We start from the raw sequence: 24,445 nt of genomic DNA on the forward strand, positions 1-24,445 counted from the left end.
TTTGTTGCAACCTGGTTTGAGGACAAAATGAGGCCCTGGCAGCTGATGTTTATGGCTTCCTATATAAGCTCTCAGACAGAATTTGTACTGAATTTTGCTTGAGTTATGGTGGGGCAGGATTGTAAACCTCACACTGTTATTTCAGATAAAATGCAGGCTTTGGCCACAATAAACAAGAGAGGAGGCACAGCTTTAAATTTCTTGTAAATCAATTTTTGAGTTGCATAAAATATTGACAAATGATTTAAAAAAATGAACTGATGCACAATGAAAACAGGGCATATTAGACTCTGCATAATTTTAATTTCCTTTTCCACATTTATAAATAAGTCAGAATTTAAACATTGCCTGGGGCTTCCCCTGCATTTTGTCAGAAGGTGAAATTGGGCCCCATCTCTTCCCAGGTCTGGTCGGCTGGGCGCCCATGTTGCTCCGCTGAAGGGTGCTATCATGCTGCTCGAGGCAGATGTTCCCTTGTTGCCAATTATTTCATGGTCAGATTCACCTAGAATTGCAATTCCTGGTTTGGAGAGGGGAAATAAACCAACAGAAAAACGAATCTAAATTTCATATGGGATGGCGCTTCTGCATAGCTTGACATTGTCAAAATACAAATTGCCCCTTGGTGGCGGCAGTAGCCAAAACTTTTCTTTAGATGAGGCTAATTCTTCAAAATCATTTCTGCGATCCCCACCCCCGGGTTCCCTCCAAATCCTACCCAACTCCTAGGATACATTCTGGAGGAAATGTGTGTCTGTATGATGAAAGTCAATATATAGTATGTATAGTATAGGATGTATTTTGTGCTTATGTGTATATATTTTAAACAGATTGGGGATAGTTTAAATAGAGTTTCGATGTCTGCTGCTTCCCCACCATGTCGTAAGCATTTTCTCACGATCCTCAATGTTTGTCGAAGTCATGGTGCTGTTGACGGCTCAGGGTCACACACACAGTAGGGTTTTCCTCATTTACTCAGTCGCTTCCCTCGCGATGGGCTTTTAGGTTGCTTCTGGCATGTTGGCTTGATAAATCACGCTTGTGACGAACCTCCTTGCCCATTGGTCTCCTTCCTGGTCTCTGGATTATTTCCTGAGCTTGACTGCTAGGTGGGGAATTCGGGGATGGACATTTTTAAGGGTGTTAATGTTCGGTTCCCTCATTGCTTCATGTATGCTAGATGGGCCAGCTCCTTGGGGGCAGAAATCACATCTGTCTTGTCCCTGTGATAGCCCTATGTGCCACAGTGCTGGAAATAAGACGAATGAGTGGTAAATATAGCTAGATAGATAATCGGAGGAGTGGATGGGTAATAACCCTGCTTCTCCAATAATTAATCTGACAAGGACTGGCCATATTGGTGACACTTGAAAAGATCCTTCCTCCCTCCCTTCCGTCCTTCCTTCCTTGAGATATTGACATATAAAACGTGTATATATTTAAGAGGTACAGTCTGATGTTTTGATACAAGTACTCATGTCTCCATAATCACAACCCAGCTAATTAACATATTCCTTACTTCTACCTAGCTACCATTTGTGTGCGTGTGTGTGTGTTTCGATTTAATTGAAAATCCATCCTCTTAGCACATTACAGCATATAATACAGGCTTGTTAACTATGTCACGTGCCCGGCCTTAGCTGTCCAGAGATTATTCATCTTGCATGATCGAAACTTTGTAGCCTTTGACCAACACCTTCCCACTCCCCCTCCCCAACCGCAGACCCTGGCAATCACCATCCTGCTCTCTGCTTCTAAGAGTCTGGCTATTTTAGGTTCCACATGCTAGTGAGATCATGCAGTATTTTGTGGTGAACTTGCTTTCTGAACACCTTCTCGGAGCAATGATGCATCGGGCCCTCTATGATTGTATCTTACCCCAATCTCCTAATTACAATTTTGTCATCCTCTGGGCAAGGAGAGCTTTGGACAAGGAAATCTCAAGGACAGCCCTGAAAAGGGGCCCCCCAAATTAAATCAATAGAGAAGTACTTTTTGCAGAATTTGTAATGGCTACGGAAAAAAAACCAAAAAACAAAACCTTGACAGGAGTTAGGGTCTATGGTTTGGTATATATTTGCCTTTTATGCTCTAGCAGTGCTGCATCTCAGACACTGCTGCCTGGTTGCATTTCTTCTTGTGCCGGCTCTAGGGTTGGAGATTTATTATTTCGGGGCAGGGAAGGAGACTTGTGTGTTCTTAGCCTGATTTGCCAACCCTGGTTCCTGGTGGGCTCTCTTTAGTTTGAAAATGCTTGTTGGGTCTGTGTTTTCCTGCTTGAAAGAAACACGCACATACATATATGTATACCAAAACACATCTACACGTTTATGTATATATTTTAAGTAACAAAATAATATGTAGTTGTAAAAGTTTAAAGAAAGTAGAAATGTAGATGTCAAAAAGTGAAACCCTTTCTCTTTGGTTCTATAGACACACAAACATAATTACATGTACATTTATATACACATACCTATGGAACCTTAAAAAATCTAAGTAGGATTATAGAGGATACATTTATAATTTATAATTTTTTAAAAAGATTTTATTTATTTATTTGATAGAGAGAGATCATAAGTAGGCAGAGAGGCAGGCAGAGAGAGAGGAAGAAGCAGGCTCCCCACCAAGCAGAGAGCCTGATGTGGGGCTCGATCCCAGGACCCTGAGATCATGACCTGAGCCAAAGGCAGAGGCTTAACCCACTGAGCCACCCAGGTGCCCATATAATTTTATATTTTTTTATACTTAGTGGCATATTGTGAACATTTTTTCAAGTATGTCCATGTAGCTCCATTTCATTTTTCTTACAGCTGCCTATAATTCCACTGTACAAACATATAGTTTATCTGGACTCCTTTTGATAAACCTTTAGAATGTTTCAACCAGAAATAGTAATGCTAGTAACAATAGCACGACTGGTGGATATTTACGGGTGTGTCAGAACTGTTCTGAAAGCTTTGTATTACTAACTCATTACTCCTTACAATAACCCAATAAGGTAGAAGTTACATTTACATCCTACGCTACATGAGGATGTTTGAAGCTCAGAGAGGTTAAAGTAGCTCGCTTGAGTGGCTCGGTTAGGAAGCCACAGAGCGGGATTCTGGCTCTCACATGTGCGCTCCCAAGTCTGTGTGCAATTCAACAATGATGCTGTGGGGAACGTCCTTGTAGATGGATCAGTCCCTGTGCACTCCTGCTAAGATTTCAGAAGGCAAGCTTTGTAGACGTGGGGACCCCGAGCCATGGCTTCACCCTCCTTTCAATCAGAATCACAGAGATGTCTGAATGTCTTTGTAGACACCGCGTCTGGGAGGGACGGGATGAAGTGTAACTATCTAACAAGGAAGCAGTAGCAAGTCCTGTACGATGGCACAATGCTGGCTTGGGTGGTCTTTGCAGGCAGGCAGCCTCCTCTCTGTGGGGCAATGTAGCGAAGAGGGCTGTGATCCCCTGAACTTGGGTCTTTGGAGAGCAGGTGGAGAGGATGTTTTCCCTTGGGCAGGGTGGGGGGGACTGTGCACACACAGACTATTGGATCAGTGGTAAATGAGCTCCTGCCCACTCCACAGTGGCTGGTTTGGAAGATTCCCATAGAACCCTGTGCTGAGGTCAGGGGAGGCCCAGTGTGGCTGGGAGTGGTTTGCTGGGGTGGTGCGTGCAGACTGCACTGTGTTGGTGTCTGGCTTTGCAGGGCCTGCCCTTTATTTTTCCTTTCCTTTCCTTTCTCACGCAGAGACGGAGAGCCGAGGGATCGTGGATAGTCTGCAGAGGTTTTCCTCACTCCCCGCCTATCTGCCCACAAGCTTCCACATCGCCGACGCGGAGGAGGCCTTCTTCCTTAAGGAAGCCAACCAGGACGTCACGAGGAACTCCAGTCTGCAGGCGCGGGTGGAGTCATTCTTCATCTACCGGGCCAGGACCCCCCCGACCATCAATGCCAGCTATGGCCCATTTTCAGCGGAGAAGACAATCCCCCAGGAGCTCTTGTTGACTTCCCCAGCCTTTGGAAATGTGGAGAAGTTTCCCTTCAACTGGAAGCTGAAATCCCACATCCTGGACAGCTCCATCTACTCCAACAGACCCAAAGTGCAGACCTTGTTTTACATCACCGGGATGGACTGGGACGACAGTGACCCCGAGGAAAATCTACCGTGTGTCAAGATGTTTGCCTTCCCCGAGGCCAGGGAAGTGGCGGCCAGCTGTCGGCTGCAAGGGGACCCGGGGCTGTGTGTGGCTGAGCTGGAGCTGCTGCCTGAGTGGTTCAGCTCTGGGCTGGACCTGGAGCCCGAAGAGGAGATCCCGGCCATCCTGGGGGGCACCGCGATGGAGCTCTTCTTCACGCTCTACCCGGCTGACCAGGCTGGCCAGTGTCCACTGGAGGAGGAGGGCAAATGGGAGAACAACATCCACTCCGGCCAGGACAGCCCCCAGCAGGTGCCTCCAGCCCGGGAGAGGATTGGGAGTGTGGTGGTCTACCCAACTCAAGACGATCTGAAGTGGTCCCTGGTGAACCTGGATGAGAACGTTGTCATCTCAGTACCCCTGAACCTCATCCGGGAAGGGGACACGGCCACCTTTTTGGTCTCTCTGACCAGCAGCTCTGTGGCAGACCACTTCACTCTTAGGTAAGTGGCTTTGCTGGGTTGGGTGGAATAGAAATCAGCTTTTGGTCATCAGTGAATTATGTGGTGTTGCTGATCTGTGGAGTATCCCATGTTGAGGGGAAACTGACAAACATGGGATAGAGACCCATGCAAGATGGCACAGTCGAGAAACAGGGTATTAGGGCAAGGGCCCTGGGCATCTATATTCTCTAAAATCTCCCCAAGTCATTCTGTTGTGAAGCTAGGATCAGGAACAAGTGCTCTGAGAGCAGCTTTTTGGGCTGACAGGTAAGCTCTCCAGTGACACTCTGAACCCATCACTGCCGGCCTGGACTTGCTGCCTGTAAGTTGAAACTTTGTGAATGAATTCCACTTTCCAACTACAGGAAAGAGCCTTCCAAGACAATGTCTCTGACCACTCAGGTTTTCATCAAAGTGAAGAATCCGTAAAGAATCCTTTAGTAAAGTAAATCAGCTGTCTCTGTATGACAAAGATGCAGCTTTAGGGTTGGAAAAAGTGCTTTACTAGTCTGTGCTGGGGGGCATACCTGCATTTAGCTTATTTTTCTCACAAAACTTTGCAGTGGGATGCAGCAGTGGCTTTGCCCATAGCAGCTGTGTGCCCTGAGGCAAGTCATCTAACCTCTCTGGGCTTCTGTTCCCTCATGGGTGAATGGGAATTACGATGGGCTGTATGTCTTGGGTTGCTGTGAGGATCAGTCAACTTGGTGAAGGTCTTGGAACAGCATCATCCCCGAGTGTTGGCCTGTGGTTGTTTTCCCAGCTCTCAGATGCTGAGGTGGTGGGGCCGTGTAAGTGAGCCTTGTTTTTCTGGTTGCAGGTGAGAAGGTGGAATTAATTATAAGCCCAGTGTAGTTCCTTTGATTCTGAGGGAGGCCGATGTGCCAGAAAGTGTGTTTGTTTGGGGCCTGCGATAGTTTACTGAGGCTCCGGCAGATCCCAAGTAGGTTTCGAAGCCAGCAGGAAGCCCAGTTCCCCTTTGAAGCCTCTGGAGTTAGTTTTGGTGATAACTGAGCCAGAACTCAGTTTGGACCCAGCTTTGTGCTAATCACTCTAGTGGTGGGGTTGGGGTGGTCCAAAGCCCTGTTCTTGCTCTGCAGAGATTCCTCCCATAGAAGGCAGCACCAGATGCTTGCTCTAGACCAAGAATGGCAAAAGTATGGATTCTGCACTCATACCACTGAGCCTGCCTTCTGCATGGACGGACATTATTAATCTACTGCAGCGCTTCAGCGGTCCCTCTGCCATGGCAGACATCGTTAATCGATTGCAGTGCTCTAGCACTCCCTGTGCCACGGCAGACATCGTTAATCAGTTATAGCATTGAGTTCAGGACTCCTGGCAGCCCCTACATGTCCCTGTGCGATGGCGTGGTTGACACTTAACTTATTCGCCACCCTTGGGGTAGAGAGAACATTGCTGGGTGAGAAGTTTGGGGAAAGGGAGAACAGACGGTCTGGTGGTCAGGGAAGTGCTGCAGCCTGGTTGGAAAAGGCGTTTGGGGCCAGGGAAATGGTCTAAATGGTACTAGCTAACTTTCACCGAAGACCGAGAATGGTCCAGGCCACGTTTCGAAGTTGTTCACATGCAGGAAGTCCCTGAGTTCCAGCAATGAACAGCCCGAGGCGGGGAGCACTACTATTATCCTTATTTTTCTGAGGCACGGAGCGGTTCCGGAGCTTGCCCAAGGCCGCACAGCTCGGGAGCCGGGGTTGTGCACGCAGGCGGTCCGGCTCTGGGAAGGCTCTAGGGGCCCTTCATTCTCTCGCAGCCCCTTTCCTGGCTGGAGGAGAGGAGGGGCAGCTGCGGCACCCAGGCTGCGCGCGCCCAGCAGCCCTGCCAGGGCGTGGAGCCTAATTTAGGGAGGGGAGGCCCGGGAGGCTGGAAGAGGCCCCGCGGTGTCCCCGTGGTGCGGGGCGGAACCCCCCGCGTCCGGTTCCCTCCCGCGGAAGCTGATGGGAGAGCTGAAGTGGGCTCTCGCTCGGACGTGGCCCGGGGAGGTCAAGCACGGACTGTCCGCACCAGGGAAGGGGTAGGAAGCAGCAGCCACGGCGCTTCTTGGTTTCAGCGCGCTCAGGGCGTCCTCCTGGGGAGAGTCCCCTGGGCCTCTCCGCTCCCACTTGGGCTCTGATGCTGCGGGGCAGGCGATGGAGAGGGACCACGAGGAGGCGGGTCAACCGGAGGAATGTCCGCCCACCTTTGTTTCAGCAGCAGTTGTGGAGCCTTGGAGCTGCCCCGGAGGACAAGCATCTGGCGGAGAGTCTGCCCTATTGGCCATAGTGAAATCCAGGCCGCAAGCGCGCGCCCGCTTGGGAGGGGGAGCGCGCATGCGTGGGGTGGGTGTGTGCACGCGCGCGCGTGCGCAGGGGGTGTGCGCGTGCACATGCGTGGGGAGGTACGCGAGCATACGTGGGGTTTCGTGCGTGAGCGCGCGTCCGGGGGCGGTGCGTGTGCGCGCGCGCATGCGTGTTAGCGCATTTGGCATTCCCGTGTAGATTGGAGCGCGCGGCCGCTCTCTAACCTTGGGGTGGGCTGCGGTGAAGGATGCGTTGCGCCCTGCGCAGTTTCCCGCCACCCCCAGACGTCCGCGGTGTCGCACACCGGCCTTCTGCTCCCCCTCGGGTCATCCTCCGGCTCCTGCGGGCGCTTGTCTTGCGAGGCCGCCGCCGACCTACTGTTGGAGAAAAGGGGGATGCGGTGCTCAAGGGAGGGGCTGGGGTCTCCTCCCGGAGGCGGGTGTCACCGCCGCGTGCCCCGCGCGTGTCGGGGGCGCCCGGACGACCGGCGCCGGCATCCCAGGCAGTGAGGCTGCCCCGTTGGTCGCCGCGGCATCATGTAGGCAATTAGGGCAGGCGGGGGCCAGGCTCACGGAGGGGCGAAGTGCGGCGGCTGTTTACTATCGCTGATGCCTTATTAGGGCGCTGTGATGTATGGATTGATACTATTAATGCAGGTTTACTTTTTTGTGTGTTTATTTATTTAATCGTTTTAGAGAGTGGGCATGAGCAGGGGGTGGGGGAGGGGCAGAGGGCGAGACTCTTAAGGGGGCCCCCGGCTCAGCCCCGGGCTCAGTCTCACGACTCAGATCTTGTCGTGGGTGGAAATCAAGAGTCTGATGCTTGAGGGGCTGAGTCACCCAGGGGACCCTCAGGCTGTACATTTTTGTGTGCCCCTGTGCCGGGCTCTGCGTAAACCCTTTATTGAGACGCGGGGCACCAAACGAAGTGTTCCTCATGTTGGTTCTGTGGATGTGGAAGCAGACGTGGAAAGGTTAGGGGTTGCTTGCTGAAGTCAGGGGGGTGGGGAGGCACTGGTTTTGGGGCCCTGGTCTACGTTTGTGCCTCAGGAGCTGCCACTTGAAACCACTCTTCTGGGTTGCTCTGCACGTCTAGATGGGGACCAGTCTCCACCTATTGAACTTTTCTGCGCCAGCCTGCAGTTGCTTATCTTCATGCTTTCCTAGACAGGATTGCTCCTTATAGCACGCTTCATTTCATGGCCAGAGAGAAATGCACGGAAATTGTGGGCCACTCAAATGAGTACACACAGAGGCTACACCCAGGGAGTCAGCCACCATCACTTGCTTCTGGTGGAGACTCAAGGGCAAGCTGGAGTGGGGGAGCTTAGTGGAAAGCAGGGAAGGCTCAGGTTTGCTTGGGTGGGAGGTTGCTGGTATGCAGAGGCCAGAGGCAGGTTAACAAGGAGTGAGCATCTTATGTGTTGACTTTTCCTGCTTGGCCCTGAGCTGGAAGCAGAGGCGATAAAAAGGGACACAGGCAGTCCTGCGCCAAGTTCAGACCTTTCTGGGCTGACGACTGCAGAGGCCATGGTCTGGCTCTTTGTCCTGACGGCTACAAGGTGGTGTGTCGGAGTTTTATTATTACATGTGGTCTGGCTATTGTCCATTTGTATATACCATCTCTTAAAATAAAACACCGTTTTCCAGCCTAGGGAAATGTGTGGTTTCCCAACATAACTGATTGTCTGTTTTAATCATGTCTTTTATGAATGAAATGTGACATTTCATTCTGGCTCAGATGTGGAGCCCTGGATCAAAGCGTGAGTGTGCACGAGATTTGCTGAGATCGAATTTCAGAGCTAAAGATGTATAGAAAGGGGACAGATGTGTGTGTTTTCACATGTCATTTTGCTATTTCAGACTGCATATTGTATTGAGGCCAATTTGAACAAAGTTGAGTTGATTATTCTCTAATATCTAAGTAGTTTCTGTTAAATATTAGTATCTAAATCTGACCATGCACTGAAAACCCTTTTGGCAAAGGGCTAGTAAAGTGGTTTGGAGGGATTGAGGGCTGCTGGCAAGGCCATGCTGGGCTAGACTCAGGTAGATCTTTGTTACACTTCCAAGAAAGTTTAGATACTATGAAATTTTCTCCGCTCCAATTCTCCACACTGCTGTGATGTGAGGCTTAGACTGCTCCTGGAAAACGTTATGTCTGATTTATTAAAATAAGTTTCTCCGGGCGCTTGGGTGGCTCAGTGGGTTAAAGCCTCTGCCTTCAGCTCAGATCATGATCCCAGGGTCCTGGGATCGAGCCCCACATTGGGCTCCCTGCTCAGCGGGGAGACTGCTCCCCCCAACCCCCCACTGCCTGCCTCTCTGCCTACTTGTGATCTCTGTCTGTCAAATAAATAAATAAAAATCTTTTAAAATAACTCTCAGCTCACACAGAGAGCCGCTCTGGCCGACCTCCCATCCTGTTAAGCAGTGGAGCTCAGGGGTTAAGATCATGGACGCTGGAGCCAATCTGCCAGTGTTCACATCCTGGCTCTGCCACATACCAACTGTGTGATCTTGGGAAAGTTACTTAATCTTTCTGTGCCATTGTTTACCTGTTAACCGGCAGCTGGGACACTGTATGCATTACGTGACTATGAAGTGTCACCTTTGTGCTCAGATGATTCTTCCATTTCTTCCTTCTTCCCTTCCTCTCTCTCTCCATTCACCCTTCTCTTTCCCTTTCATTCCTTTCCTTTCTTCCTTCCTTTTTAGAGAGGGATGGGGGCAGAGGTGGCGAGAGAGAGGGAGAGAGAGAGAGAGAGAGAGAGAATCTTAAGCACGTTCCATGTCCAGCAGGGAGCCCAATGTGGGGCTCGATCTCACAACCCTGGGATCACGACCTGAGCCAAAACAGTTGGACCCTTAACCGGCTGAGCCACCCACGTGCCTCGTTCTACTTTATTTGGTGCCGTCATTCTGGTTGCTCAGGCCAAACACCTAAAAAATGTGACTGGCTCTTCCCATTCTCTGACACCCTACATATGAACGACAGCAGACACTGGGGCTCTTCCTTTCTAATAACATCCAGAATAAAACCTCCATTGCTATGACCCCATGTATAAGCCAGGGTTCTCTCTCGGTGGGACACCTACAAGAGCCTCCCGACCTCCTTCCTTTCCTTTTGAAGTCTCTTTTTGAGCTAAAGCCAGAGTCCTTCCACTGGCCCGCAGGCCCTGCATGGTCGGCTTCTGCCATTTCCTTGAGCTTGTCTGTCACAACTCTCCCACTCACTCCATCACCAACAGCGACCAGTGTGCGAAAGGACCCAGCCTCCTCCCCATTCAACACTGGACTCCTGTTCCACTACCCCTGCCCTGCCCTGATTTCTGAACATACCACTTTTGTCTGTGATGTGATATATCAGTATTAGTGGTTCACCTCTTCCTGCTAGAATGTGAGGTCTGTGAGGCAGGGAATTTTGTCTTCTTTGATGTGTCCTAAGGATCTAGAACAGTGCCTGGCATGGAGTGAGTGCTCAGGAAACATTTGTTAGATGAATGAATGAGTTTGGAGGTATTCCAAGGCATTGTTCTTTGACAAAGAGCATATAAACTATCAGGATTGTGTGAATTCATGATGCATGTAAATAAGAGTTTAGTAAGTATTTAAGGTTGGGACACTTTGAGGCTCCAATTCTGGCAAGAGTGTCCTTTTGCCTATAATGTGAGAATGGATTCATCATTTCTAATTCTACATGGGCTATGTCACTATGTCCTGAACTTCAGTAATTCACACACCATCTTCGGGATCTTTTTGTCACATTAACTACCACCATCTCATCCCTTGATAGGTCAAGTCATAGCCGTGTGCCTTCTTGCATTTAAAAGAAAAAAAGACTTATTTGAGACAGAGAATGAGAGAGAGTGAGCATGAGCTGTGGGGGTTGGGGGAGAAGAGAGACAAGAAGGCTCTGCAGATCCAGGAGCCCCACGTGAGGCTCAACGCCTCCTGCTCCCCAGAACACTGAGACCATGACCTGAGCTGAAGGCCGATGCTTAAGCAACTGAGCCACCCAGGCGCCCCTCTTCTTGCACTTTTTATTTACTATTTTTCTTCAGATCAATTCACTTTCACAAAATGTATAAAAATACATTGAAAAAAGAAAGCTGACATTTGCCACCTTAAATAGAAACCAGTATAGCCTGTTCAGATGAAACGGTATGATAAAAATCAATAACAGTGAGAAGACAGTCCTAAGTCCTAAGTTCTGAGTGGGTTTCCTCCATCTGCAGCCTGGCCTCTCTTTCCAAGGGGCTGGAGCACATGCTGCAGAGAGTAGGCTCACACTCCCTCAAGTTCAAATTCAAGTTCACATTCTCGGTGGAGGGAGATAAATGAGCAAAATCATACATAATTGAAACCTGTGCTAAGTGCTGGGATGGAAACAAACAGAATGCAGTATATTTAAATTTTATTTCATTTATTTTTAAAACCTTTTGTTTCGGAATAACTTTAGACTTAGGGAAAGGTCACAAAAATTGTAGTCTCCCCAAATGGTATTACCATCACACACAATCACAGCAGGAATTTCTGAACCAGGAAATTAACATTGGTATAAATTATTAACCAACCTTCAGGCATTATTAAAAACTTCTGGTTGCTCCCATCATGTCCTTTTTCTGCTCCAGGACCCAGCGCAGGGCCCCACATTGCATAGACGGTTCATAGCACCTTAGTTGGCTGAATTCTGCTCCCTGGTCTTTTTTTTTTTTTTTTTTTTTTTTTTTGGTTCTCTTTCATGACCTTGATGCTTTCAAAGCATGCTCGCCAGTTAATTTTTTATTTTTATTTTTAAAGATTTTGATTTATTTATCTGACAGAGAGAGAGATCACAAGTAGGCAGGGAGACAGGCAGAGAGAGAGGAGAAAGCAGGCTCCCTGCCTAGCAGAGAGCTTGATGCGGGGCTCGATCCCAGGACCCTGAGACCATGACCTGACCACCCAGGCACCCCCTGACCAGTCGTTTTTGAAAGTGTTCCTCAGCTTGGTTTGCCTTAGACTTCCTCACGATTTAGGTTGAAGATGTACATATCTGGCAGGAAAGCCTACGAAGGGCTGTGTCCTTGGTGTGTCCTAGTGGAGGTATGTGACATCGCTGTGTCCTATTGCCAGGGACGCTGATGTTGGTCACTTGGCTGAAGTGGTGTTTTTTTCCATTTTCTTCACTGGAAACTTGCTTTCCCGCCCTTGTAGTTAGGAATCATAACATCTGGGAAGATACTGTGAGACTGTGCAAATATCCTTCCTTACATTATATTTTCACTTATAAATCTCAGTGTCCATCAATGCTTCTTGCCTAGAGTGGGGTGATTTTTGTAAAAATGTGTCTGTTTATTCATTTATTTTGTAAGTAAGCTCTGTGCCCAGCATGGGGCTCAGCTTGTGCCTCCAAGATGAAGAGTCACACGTTCTGCCGACTGAGCCAGCCAGATGCTCTGAATGTGGTAATTTTTAAAAAATCAATTAGAAATGAATATTACAGAAGAGTCCTGGTTCTTCCTGATCACTTCTTATTTGAATATATATGAAGAAGTAAGCCCGGAGCAGTTAGTCTCCGAAGAAGTCATTAGATTTTTTCTGCCGGGCTCTGGAATTAAGGAAGATTGTCTGGGTTCTCTGTGCATCTAGAAGGCTTTGAGGGGACTGGCATTTTGACTTGGGAGCATTACCTAGAAACACGAGGTACAGAGTAAGTCCTTGAGGAAGCGGTATGGGCAGGAAGTGACACCAGAAAAGGGAAACCAGTGTAGTCCATGGGGCTTAACCAGGGCCGGCTTCCCAGAGAAGGAGGCTGCAGAGGACGAGCAGCTTTTGACCAATTAAAGGAAAACAAAGATGATAAATGTATGTGAGTAGGACAGAATGACCAAAGGATGCGGTGCTCCCAGGACACGCCAGGGAGGCAAGTTTTCCAAGTAGTTAAAATTAGGGTATCGTTCAGATTTCAGCTCCCCCTTATTGGCTGTGTGACCTTGTACGAATTACTTCACCTCTCTGAGCCTTGCCTTCCTCTCATATAATAAAACTGGTAAGAGCTCCTGTGAAGAAAAAACAGGATCCTGCAGGAAGGCACTTGGCTGCAGTTTTGTTTGTAATGCTTGGTCAGATGCTGCCCCTGTCAGCAGCATCTAAGTGGATTCTGGAAGCTCCCTCCAGTACACCCTGTGGGGAACCCGAAGCCCACCATCTCCGCCGAACGAGCTCCTGTCGTGTGCCAGGCTTCCCACTGGATTCTGTGTGTGTTGTTTTGCTCATCCTCATGATAGCTCTGGGACTTACCTGTTTCCACTACTTAGGGATCAAGGAAGAGGCTCAGAAGCATAAGGTCACCTGCCCAAGGGTCCCATAGCCAGAATGCGACAAAGCCAGGACTCCAACCGGGCCTGCCTCCTGCAACGCGCATACCCATCTCCTGGTCCCCCGTTTCAAACGCTCATAATCTCAGCGCTTGCCTTCACACTGAAACAAACCGCGGCCTGTTCAGCGAAATGTTACTCAGGTGGTACCCCAAATCCAGGCTTTATTAATTTTTTTCCCCGACTAAAAGTCAGATTTCCCTTGAGGAATCTGTGCATAGACACAGGTGCTCTGATGTCTGCAATCCTGAAGCCTAAATCACATCTAGGGCTTAGAGCTAAGATTTCAGCCGTGCTTAGACAGGAAGGAGGGTGACCATTTTTCAAACAAACATCAATTTTCAAACAAACCATGACTTGTGCAGTGTGTTCAGCTAGTTCCAATGTCGTTCTCTGCATTTAGTGAGCCCGTTTGCATTAGTTAGTGCACGACGCTAAGCTCCACCTCTGCTTCGTTTTCCCTCCCAGACTCCCTCCTGCCTGGGAGAGCTGACGGAGTCTGGGTGCCCTGACAGAGGTCGGCAGGAATGGGTGTCAGTTTCAGAGGTTGGAGGATTCTGGCTACAAAAGGGGGTTTCGATGTGTGCAGAGAGCTTTCTATCAGGTCCGAATTTTGGAAAATTGGAGTATACTTAGATTTTGGTGGTGGCTGAAATTTAGTGAATGCTTGGCTTGGGCCAAGCTACTCTTTGATGTTGTATGGATTTGACCCTGGAAGTCATGGTGGGGTCCAGGTTAGGAGGTCGGAATAATTATCTTCAGGGCTCTCACACACATAAGGAAAACCAGTAGTGCTTCTGAGCCCTCTGTTCTTCAGGCTGTCCTCCTGCCTGTGTGCAGAGTGGAGTACCAACAGTAACAGTAGCTGCTTCTTTGTTGCAGATGTTTTTTTGCAGGGTGGCTGGTGCATGACTGTGCCTGACCGTGGCATCCAGACTCACAGCTCTCTTTCCTGTCTTTCCTCTTTCCTGTGCTTAGGGTTTCCTTGTCCCTGGGGGCCATTTCTCTGATTGAAATGTTTGCAGGGCCTGGCTCCACAACATCCAGCGATGTGTCTGGTGCATCACTACCAGCCTGGCAGCCCAAACATCATTGGATGAGTGTTTCTCTGTGTGTGTGTGTGTGTGTGTGTGTGTGTCTATCATCTGGTTTTGTTTGACCAATGTTAGGCATTGGCCAGAGACTAGACAGGGCAAAGAGAGAAAGGACAAGATAACTAGTCTTATTCCTCTCCCACTGAGCCTCAGAAAGATTCGTGACTTGCTCAAGCCTGCAAAGCCACAATGTCAGGGATTTGAACCCGGGTCTTTCCATTCCCAGAATCTGGGTGCCTGGTGGCTGTCCTCTGCTCAGAGAGGCCACACCTTGAGATGGTTTTGCTGAAACATCCACCAGAGAGAATGGATGAGTAAATAGCTAAAATCTTCATAAAGGACTTCATGTCACATTTGTTGGATACATCTCTACAATCTACGGCCAAGGGGAAGAACAAAGCAAAGTGTCGGCTCATACCTACGGCAGGGTATGGTTCAGAACATGCGATCCGATTCTGTTGGTTGTGCATCAGTGCACCCATATGCAGCCAGTGGCATGAAACCTACATGGGCATCAGGACCTCCAGCATCAGGGGAGGTGGGCTGAAGGCATCCAGGGAACTTAGGCCATATCTGATATTCTTTTGTTAATCCTGATGGTAGGAGAGTGCTCATTTTATTATCCTCCATAGTCATTTAGATGTTGGAAATATATCATATTTATAATTTTCCCAGCATTTTATTATGAAAAATTTCACCCATAGGGAAAAGAGGAAAGAAATTTATAGTGAACATTCTCATGCCCTCCATTGAGATTCTGCCATTAATATTTTAGTATTTTACTGTTCTTGCCTTACTATTTATCTTTCCATCCAAAAATCCATCTTAGGTTTTTTTTTTAAAATGTTTTATTTATTTATTTGACAGACAGAGATCACAAGTAGGCAGAGAGGCAGGCAGAGAGAGAGGAGGAAGCAGGCTCCCTGCTGAGCAGAGAGCCTGATTCGGGGCTTGATCCCAGGACCCTGGGATCATGACCTGAGCCGAAGGCAGAGGCTTAACCACTGAGCCACCCAGGCGCCCCCATCTTAGTTTTTGATGCTGTTGAAAGTGAACCACAGATATTCATTCACTTTCCCTTAAGTAGTTCAGTGTGCACATCATTAGCCAGGATTCAATATTCATGGGATTAACATATAGGTCAAATTATGGAGATTTGCCATCGTAACAATATCGAGTCTTTCAATACACAAACAGGGCTGCTTTCTCCGTCTATTTACATCTTGAATGTTCTTCAGAAATACTTTGTAGCTTTTAGTGTACAGGCCTTGCATGTTTTTGTTAATTGTATTCTTCAGTATTTTGGTTTTTTAATGACATTTTAAGTGAAGTTGCTGATTTTATTTTCATTTCTCTAATTTTTCACTGCTAGCGTGTACAAACACAGCTGGCTTTTAGATAGTGAGTGTATCCTGCAGCCTTACCAAATTTACCTATCTTTGTCTTTATACTTCAAAAGTGTGTCTCTTGTAGATGGAATATACTTGTGTCCTGTATTTTTATCTATTTTGGCAATGCTGGTCTTTTAGTTAGAGATTAATCCATTAATATTTAATATAATTACTGATGTGGTTAGACTTGGGTGTCACTATTTTATTGTTTTCTGTTTGTTGTTTCTCTGTTCTTTCTTTTGTGCTATTTGGGTATATGAATGTTTTAAAGAATACAAGTTTAACTTTTCTGTAGGCTTTGTAGCTGCACTTTCTTGAATTTTCAGTGGTTGCTTCAGGGATTGCAATAAACACACTTAACTTTTCACATTCTACTAAATGTAGATAGTAGGTCCATTCAACCACTCCTTTTATGCTAGTTATTTTATGTAGTTATGTAGACATTTTAAAATCCCTAGAAGACAATATTATAATTTTGGCTTAAGTAGTTTTATGTATTAAAAGGGAATTAAGAAGAAAAAGGAAATGGTTTTTTGTATTCATCCAGACTTTTGCCATTTCTGATGCTCTTCATTCCTTTCTAGGGGTCTCTGTCTTCATTCGGTGCCACTTTTCTGCAGCATGAAGGATTTCTCTTGGCAATATTTTTAACGTGCATATTTGTTGGCAAGGAATTCCCTTTGTTTTCTTCTCTATGAAAATGTCTTTATATTATCCTCCTTCTGGAAGTGTTTCTTTGCTGTTGATGGAATTCCAGATTGAAAGGGTTTTTTTTTTTTTTTTTTCCCCTTTTAACACCTTAAAGATGTGGGTCCATTCTCTCTTGGTTTCCATAGTTGCTAGCGAGAAGACAGACATTGAATGGAATTGTTCACCTGTAGGTAATGGGTTGTTTTTCTTTTGCCACTTTGCTTGTTTTCTTCGCCTTCCAATGGTTTGACTATGATGTGCAGAAGCATGGCTTTTTCGTGTTTATCTTGCCCTGGGTTTGTTGTGTACTTGAATTTGTACAGTTAGGTCTTTCATTCACTTTTGGGAAATTATATATTAAAAACTATTTTTCTGTCTCACTTTCTTGCTCCTCATCATGTCAATTTTAGGACATCATTTAGATCTTTTGCTATTTGTAACGGTTCTCTGTGGCTGTCTTCATTTTTCCCTCCTATTTTTATTCTTGCTCTTTTTACACTGGATAACTTTTACTGACTTATCTTCAAGTTTACTGAATCTTTCCTTTGTCATCTCTATTTGCCTATTAAGTTTATCCCGTGAAATTTTATTTATAGGTATTATACTCTTTAGCTCCAGATTTTTAGTTTTGTTCTTTTACTATCATTTTTATTTCTCTCCTGTGATTTCTTGGCTTTTCATTGAGAGTACATTTTCTTTTACATCACTGAGGATAGTTATAGATCAGTGTTAAAATCCTTTTCTGGCCATTCTAGCATCTAGGTGATCCCAGAGTTGGTCTCAGTTGATGGTCTTTTCACTCCTGAATGAGACTTATTTTTTGAAATCTTCAAATTTTGAACAGTCTTGTATTGTATCTTGGCTATCGGGAATGTCATATCGTGGAGACTTTGGATTTTGTTATTCTCCGCTGAGTGATGTCTCTTTTGTCCAGCAGACAATTTGGATGGACTGGAACTGAAACTCTCTTGGGTCACAACTCCAGTTTCAGAATAGATCTTATGTCTTTACTGAGATACTTTGAGGCTGATCTGCATATACAGACACTCTTCAGGATTCAGCAAGAGATATTGGCAGGTATAATTTGGGCATGCCCTCTCCTGCACTTGCCTTTCCACGATTCCCTTATCTCTCTTTAGCTGCCTCAGCTACTCTGGACTTAGTTCTGTGTTCCCCCTGCTCCCCCAGCAGTCCCTCCCCTTGCCAAAACACCCCTCCTGTGTCCCTTCTATGATTTGTGCTTCTCCTGCCTGCCACAAGGATGACCGTACTATCTTCCAGGCTAAATGCAGCAAAAATTGGGCAATCCTTTCTTAGAGTTGTCCTCCTTTTCTAAGTGTGTACTCTCCACCACGTCTGCCTGTTTCTGTTCTCTCTCTAGTGCCTTCAGGTTAGCTGCTTTTTACATTATACCTAGGGCTGGAAACTGCTATTTGCAGGTGAGTGGGATCTTCCTCAGTCATTACCTGAAGTAGGTGTAACCTATTTATATTTAATGTAATTACTGATAGGATTGGATTTAGGTTTATTTGTCTCATCTTGTTTCTTCCCTTCTCTTCCTTCTTTCTTGATTTTCCTGTGTTCATCAAATGTATTTTATTATTCCATTTTAATTAATCTGTTGGGGTTTTTAAAAGCTATATCTCTTTGCATTTTAAGTGGTTGTTATAGGGATTTAAATGCATCTTTAACCTTATCACGATCTAATTGGAGATGACATCTTATTACTCTGGGTAAAATATAGTTACTATGGAGTGGTATTATGTCATTCTCACCTTCCTTTGTGCTATTATTATATATATTGTGTGGGTATATATTATGTTTTGACACTTAGGATTCCAGTTAATTTGTAGAATGTTGCTCAGTTTGGATTTGTCTGATGTTTCCTCATGATTAGATTCAGGTTCTGCATCTTTTGCACAAATGCCACGGATGTGATGCTGTGCTCTCACTGCATTCTATTAGATGGTGCCTGATTTTAATTTGCTCCGTTGCTGTTGATGTTCACCGTTCACCTAATTAAGGTGGCACCCGCCAGTCCTTTCCACTGTGAATATACTGTTTTGCTGTTTGTAATTAATAAGGTTTTGTGGGGGACTTACTATCATTCTAGAAACATCTCATTCATCATCAAACTTCCAATTTATCATTTGTTAATTTACATTTGCATGGAGTTACGATTTCCTTTTATTGAATGGCTTAGTCTCGTGGAGGCAGTAGTGAGAGACCACAGGGTGTGCAGGAGTAGAGAAACCAGAGTAATTATATTCCTTCTTTTCTTCTTCCTGATATGACTCTGGCAGAGGCAGCTTTTCCCCTGTGGCTTCACCTCCTGTAGGACACATGCTCTTTTCCAGTCGACCCTGCCAGGATTCCCCAATGTTGGCCACAGTTCTGGGATTTTAGGTAACACCACTCCCTCCCTCTATCTCTAGCATAGGGGATAGAGTGGCTTCTTGCTGTTGCTAAGCATGGGCTGCTTCACCATTGCCAGGTGGGTTCTTACTTCCCTGCCATATATAACCAATTCTCCTTAAACTCCCTCCACTGAGTTATAAAGAGTTGATTCTGTTTTCCTGGCTGGACAATATGGGTGTGGAGCAGAGTCATCATTCCAGTCTGGGACATTGAGATTGAGGTGCCTTTGGGACATTTCGATGGAAAGGTGGGAAGGCCAGTTAGGTATGTGGGTCTGAGGCTCAAAATTGATGTCTTTCCTGGAGACATATTTAGGTGTCTCTGGCAGTTTGACCCTAAAAATCGAAGCCTTGGGAAGGATGAGATTTTCTGAGAAAAAGATCATGAGAAAAAGTGATAAAGGTGAGCCTTCAGAAGACCCACCAGGGAAGGAGCAGGAAAACCAGGGGAACGTGATAATCACAAGCCAAGAGAAAGTGACAGGAAAGAAGGGTGGGATAATAGAGTTGGACGCTGCCGGGTGGTCAGGCAAGAAGTGCCTGATCCTCTGTACTTTACACGTGGAGGCCACTGGTGACTTTAATAAGATGTTCAGTGGATTCATGTCGATATAAGCCAGATTGAAGGGTTTTGGGGGTACAGTTCTGACTCCAGTTACAATGCATGGGGTTTTTCCCACACCAAGCAGTTCTTCTGGAGCCAACTGGCTGCTCGGCTCATGGGGCCCACAGTCTCTTGTTTACCACACTCCTCTCTGCTCCCCACTCCTCCGCCAAACTGGCCAAAAATTCTGAACCTGGTTCCAGTGTGTGTGTGTGTGTGTGTGTGTATTGGTGGGGTGGGGGAGTTCCCCCCAAAAAACAAGCAACTCTCCTACAGTAGCTGGAGTCCTACAGGTCAACTCAATTCTGACACACTCCACCCAGAGAGAGTGTTATCAGATCCTACATGCTAAGGGCTCAGTCCCACAAGACTGTCCTTCCCCACAAGACTGTCATTCATGAGTCCAGGTGGTCGCCTGTGCTTTTGGCCAATTGGCTGTAAACCATAGGTTCCCACAGTTCTCTCCATGGGTTTGACTAATTTGCCAGAGTGGCTCACAGAATTCAGGAAATCAGTTTACTCACTAGATGCCTGGTTCTTTGCAAAGGGTGTTAAAGGATACCAATCAACAGCCAGATGAAGAGATACATACGTAGGACAAGATACATACGTTGAACAAAGGAGTTTCTGTCCTCATGGGGTTTGAGGCCCAGTATGGAGGCAAGTAGATGCATTCTGGCTCAGCAACCTGGAAGCATTCCAAATCCCATCCTTTTGGTTTTTTGTGGAGATTTCATTACACAGGCACGATTGATTAAATCATTGGCCATTTGTGATTGAACTCAGTCTCTAGCTTCTCTCCCCTTCCTGGACGATGGGGGTAGAACTGAAAGTTCTAACCTTCTCATCACATGTTGCTTTCCCTGGTAACTAGCTCCCATCCTTAAATGTTGTCCTAAAGTCACCTCATTAACATACGCTCAGGCATGTTTGAAAGGGGCTTGTTATGAATTATCAAGATAACCATTCTCACCATTTAGGATCTTCTAAGGGTTTTAGGAGTTCTGTGTCAGAAATGGGGACAAAGGCCAAATGTATATTTCTTTACTCCCCCAAGTATGTATTTCTTACTCTAAGTCATGATATCACAAAGGGCGAGTGATCTCTAAGGTATAGTAGTTAGGGATTCAGGTCAGCTACAGGAAGAAATGCCAAAGAACAGTGTTCTTACCCTCAAGACAGGGATCGGTTTGGGGAAAGGCAGGAATGTGCGTAGGTGGATGATGGTGGATCAAGGATGTCAGGGCATCAACGATTGTATGATTCTCTTGACTTTTACTTCATTGCCACAAGATGGCTGCCTCAGGTGTGGTCATCACGTCTACATTTCTTGGAGAAAGAAGGAAGAAGGGGCGTGGGGGGTAATCATGTAGGCCTGAGTTTGCTCCTCTTTAAGGAGCCTTCCCAGAAGTATCAAACAACATCTTTTGCCCAATGCTGGGTGGCCAGAATGACTCTCACGATCAAGCCCGTCCAGCATGAGTAGGGAATTGTAGGTGTTTAACTGGGCATATAGCCATTTCCCTCACCCCAAATCAGGTTTCTTGATAAGGAAGCAATGAAGGATGGGTATTGTCTGCCACACAGGTTTGATGCGTGCAGGGAGGGCAGTATCTTCTAGCATCATTCCCAGCATTTGACTGGGAAGAGGAGGGCAGGGTAGAGTGTAAACTGGGGGCCTGGGGTATTGGGGGATTCTTTCTGCCGAAGCCGAGGGGAGCTCCAAGTCCTGGTGGTAATGTGGGACTGACTTCCAGGGGCCTGAAGGAGCTCTTCCGTGTACCTTGTCAATTTCCAAGACACCATCAGGCAGCCACCTTACTTTTTACGAGAGTGGTAGAGAAGTTTACTTAAAAGAGAAAGAATGAATAATTCTGTACACAGTGGATCCGCTCCCAGTAATTAATGTGGGGCTGGTGTGCTTTTCTCTTCTAGCATTTTGTAGTTGTCTGCCAATGACTGGGGCAGTAAATAATTATGGAGGAATCCCAAAGGGTGGTACTAATCAGAGACTCAAGCTACGCTTTATATGCTCTCATTCTGATTGGTGGGGTTTTGTATGGTGCCGGTCACAGGATTTCCAATCAGAGTGCAGTGTCCTATACATCTCTCTGTTGGCTCCTTTATTTGTTTATTTATTTATTTATTTTTAAAAGATTTATTCATTTTAGAGAGAGAGGGAGGGAGAGAGCGAGCAGGGGGAGGGCAGAAGGAAGGAGAGAGAATCTTTAAGCAGAAGCCCCCTATCTCTGTTGAGCACAGAGGCTGATATGGAGCTCATTCTCATGACCCTGAGATCACAACCTGAGCCGAAACCAGGAGTCCGACGCTTAACCGACTGCGCCACCAGGTGCCCTCTTGTTGGCTCTTTTAAAAGAAGAGCCCATCTCTACCTCCATCATGTTGAGATTGACTGTCACTCACCTTTAGATAAATTTCATAAAATCAGGAGGAAGACCGTGTATTGTGTAATGGTGTGACCTCTACTCTATAATGGTAAGGTTAGGCATAATTTTTAATTGCATTCCTTTCTTTCTGGGCGGTCTAAATCTATAGAAAATCTTGCAAGAAACTCAGTACTCATGCTTCTTTGTGCTTGCAGTATTTTATTCAAACTTCTGGTCTGTCGTTTAACCCAGCACATTACAATTAACTGAATTTGTGTCAGTCTGTTTGATTATGAGCTTCTAAACACAGGGACTGCTGATTTGGCAGTCTCTGTCTCCAGCCAGGACTTTCAGCCTGTTAGAACACATGAGGTATCCCTTGAGTTGAATTAAATTTGAAGTCCAGAATAAGAAAAGTTGCCATTTACCTCCAGGGCCCCAAGTAATGATTTTTCCTCACTTACGGCAACATAGTTGCACTGGCTCTTTAATAAATCCATTGGCGGTTTCCCTCTAAATGGGAAATCAGAATCTTTCCCAGTTCTTGTGCCCTGTTGGGTTTAGCCAAAGGGGCTTTCCGCTTGCCCTTGGAGTTGGGATGTCAGGATCAGTGTTTGGAGATGTTTTTCCAGAGGAAAGGTGTAGAAACGAAAACGTCTAGTTTGCATTGGTCAGGATCGTAATTGAGGATACTTTACATGCAGTATTTGGAAATTCCAGTTGGGTTAGAAATAGGAAGACAGGTGGAGGTCAAAGACCCCTCTGTTGTTGCAAAGGTGCGGCAACTGAGCGCAACCGAAAGGAGCAGGGTGCAAGAGGAGAAGGCCCAGCTGGATGTTTGTAAGGCCCTAGCCTGCCTGTCCCACCTCGTCTCCCACCACGCGCCTCTCTGCTCACCTTTTTCCAACTGCGTACACCTTCTCTCAGTTCCTGGGAACCACCAAGTTCACTCCCATCTTGGGCAGGGCTGGCCCCTCCTCACCATTTCACTTTATACCCGGAATAGCCCCGTTCCAAGAGGCCTTCCCGACCATCCCTACGTGGTCCCCGATGCTCACCTCTCTTCTGTTAGCCTGCTGCGCTCTTCATGGCAGTCATCACTGCCTGAAATCAACTAAGCTATTTATTCATTTGCTTATTTACTTTCTGGTTCCCCCACACTCAGCTCCATGCAGGCAGGGACACATGTCTCCCGTGCTAAGAACTGTGCCTGGGCTGTCGGTTGGAAGTAAATGGGGGAACAAACACATCTTGAAGCATCCTGGATACAGCAGTTCACTCATGTGGGTTAATGCCTGTTATGGGCCTGAATTGTGTCTCCTCCCAAATCTGTATGTTGAATTCTTTTTATTTATTTATTTATTTGACAGAGAGAAATCACAAGTAGACGGAGAGGCAGGCAGAGAGAGGGAGAGAGAGGGAAGCAGGCTCCCCGCCGAGCAGAGAGCCCGATGCGGGACCCGATCCCAGGACCCTGAGACCATGACCCGAGCCGAAGGCAGCGGCCCAACCCACTGAGCCACCCAGGCGCCCCTGTATGTTGAATCTTAACTGCCGCTGCCCCCACACCCCCCCAACCCTTGCAAACAATTTCTTTAACAGGTAAAATGAAGTCACTAGCATGGGCCCTAATCCAGTACAACTGGTGTCTCTGCAAGAAGGAAGAAATCTATGTAGGGACACAGCAGGTGGCTGTTGACAGGCTGAGAGAAGAGGAAACCCACCCTGCAGGCACCTTGATCTTGGCCTTCCAGGCTCCAGGGCTGTGGGGACATAAACAGCTGCTGTTCAAGCCGCCCAGCGCGTGGCCTTTTATGCCTGCAGCCCCGGCGCGCTCATGCGACGCCCTACGACGGGCTGGAGTGGGACAGCTCGGTGCAGTCAGCTGGTGACGCACAGGTCTCTCGTCCTCCCTATGCCGGGTCCTTTCCTCCAGCCTTTGCTTCCTGTTCAGTTTCGTTTTTCATGTGAGACTAACGGGAACCCAGGACTTTACCTTTGGAATGTATTGATTTTGGGGAGGCTACCGCTTGGCAGATGTATGATCCCCAAGGATCATGCTCTGACCTTTGGGTTTGGAGAACAGTGTCAGAGCAAAGGGAGAGGTGTTAGCAGCATCTTCTTACTCAAGTCCTCTCCCTGGAGCCTCCTCTTTCCTATATCTGAGGGGACTTTTCCACTTCAGTTCTCCTGGGCCACAGGGACTTCTCTGGTGTTCTTAAGATTCCCAGGAGAGCTTGCAGAGACGTGCAGACCTCACTCAGCTCACCCACAAACACGCTGCTTTCCTTGTTCAGATTCAGAAGGGGGCCGTTTTAACTAGCAATTAGTCCCTGGAGTTTCCTGCCAGAGTTCAACTTGAACTAGGCAGACACGTGGAAGGAGACCTCCTCAGGGGCTTCTCTGGGGTTTCAGCCAAGCCCTCCAAATGCACCTTCCCCTGCAGACCCTCCCACTTCTACCGGCAAGGCTTCTCTTTCTTCCTTGCATGTCTAGGAGCCTTTACTCCTGCTTGGCAATCTCGTACCCCTTGGTGCTCACTAGCTAATTGCAATTATGTGCTTTTAAAGAGAATG

The 24,445-nt window shown here is 46.9% G+C and overlaps 1 protein-coding gene across 1 annotated transcript in view; it reads left to right on the forward strand.

Annotated features, from left to right (window-relative positions):
- TMEM132B (transmembrane protein 132B) overlaps positions 1–24,445 on the forward strand; it is a 347,237-nt gene that overhangs the window by 137,762 nt on the left and 185,030 nt on the right. Inside the window, exon 2 of the mRNA XM_059139801.1 lies at positions 3,737–4,628. Within this exon, the coding sequence (XP_058995784.1) occupies positions 3,737–4,628 (892 nt within the window). The remainder of the gene's footprint in view (positions 1–3,736; positions 4,629–24,445) is intronic.

The sequence above is a fragment of the Mustela lutreola genome, chromosome 11 (assembly GCF_030435805.1).
Source record: "Mustela lutreola isolate mMusLut2 chromosome 11, mMusLut2.pri, whole genome shotgun sequence".
Lineage (NCBI taxonomy): Eukaryota > Metazoa > Chordata > Mammalia > Carnivora > Mustelidae > Mustela > Mustela lutreola.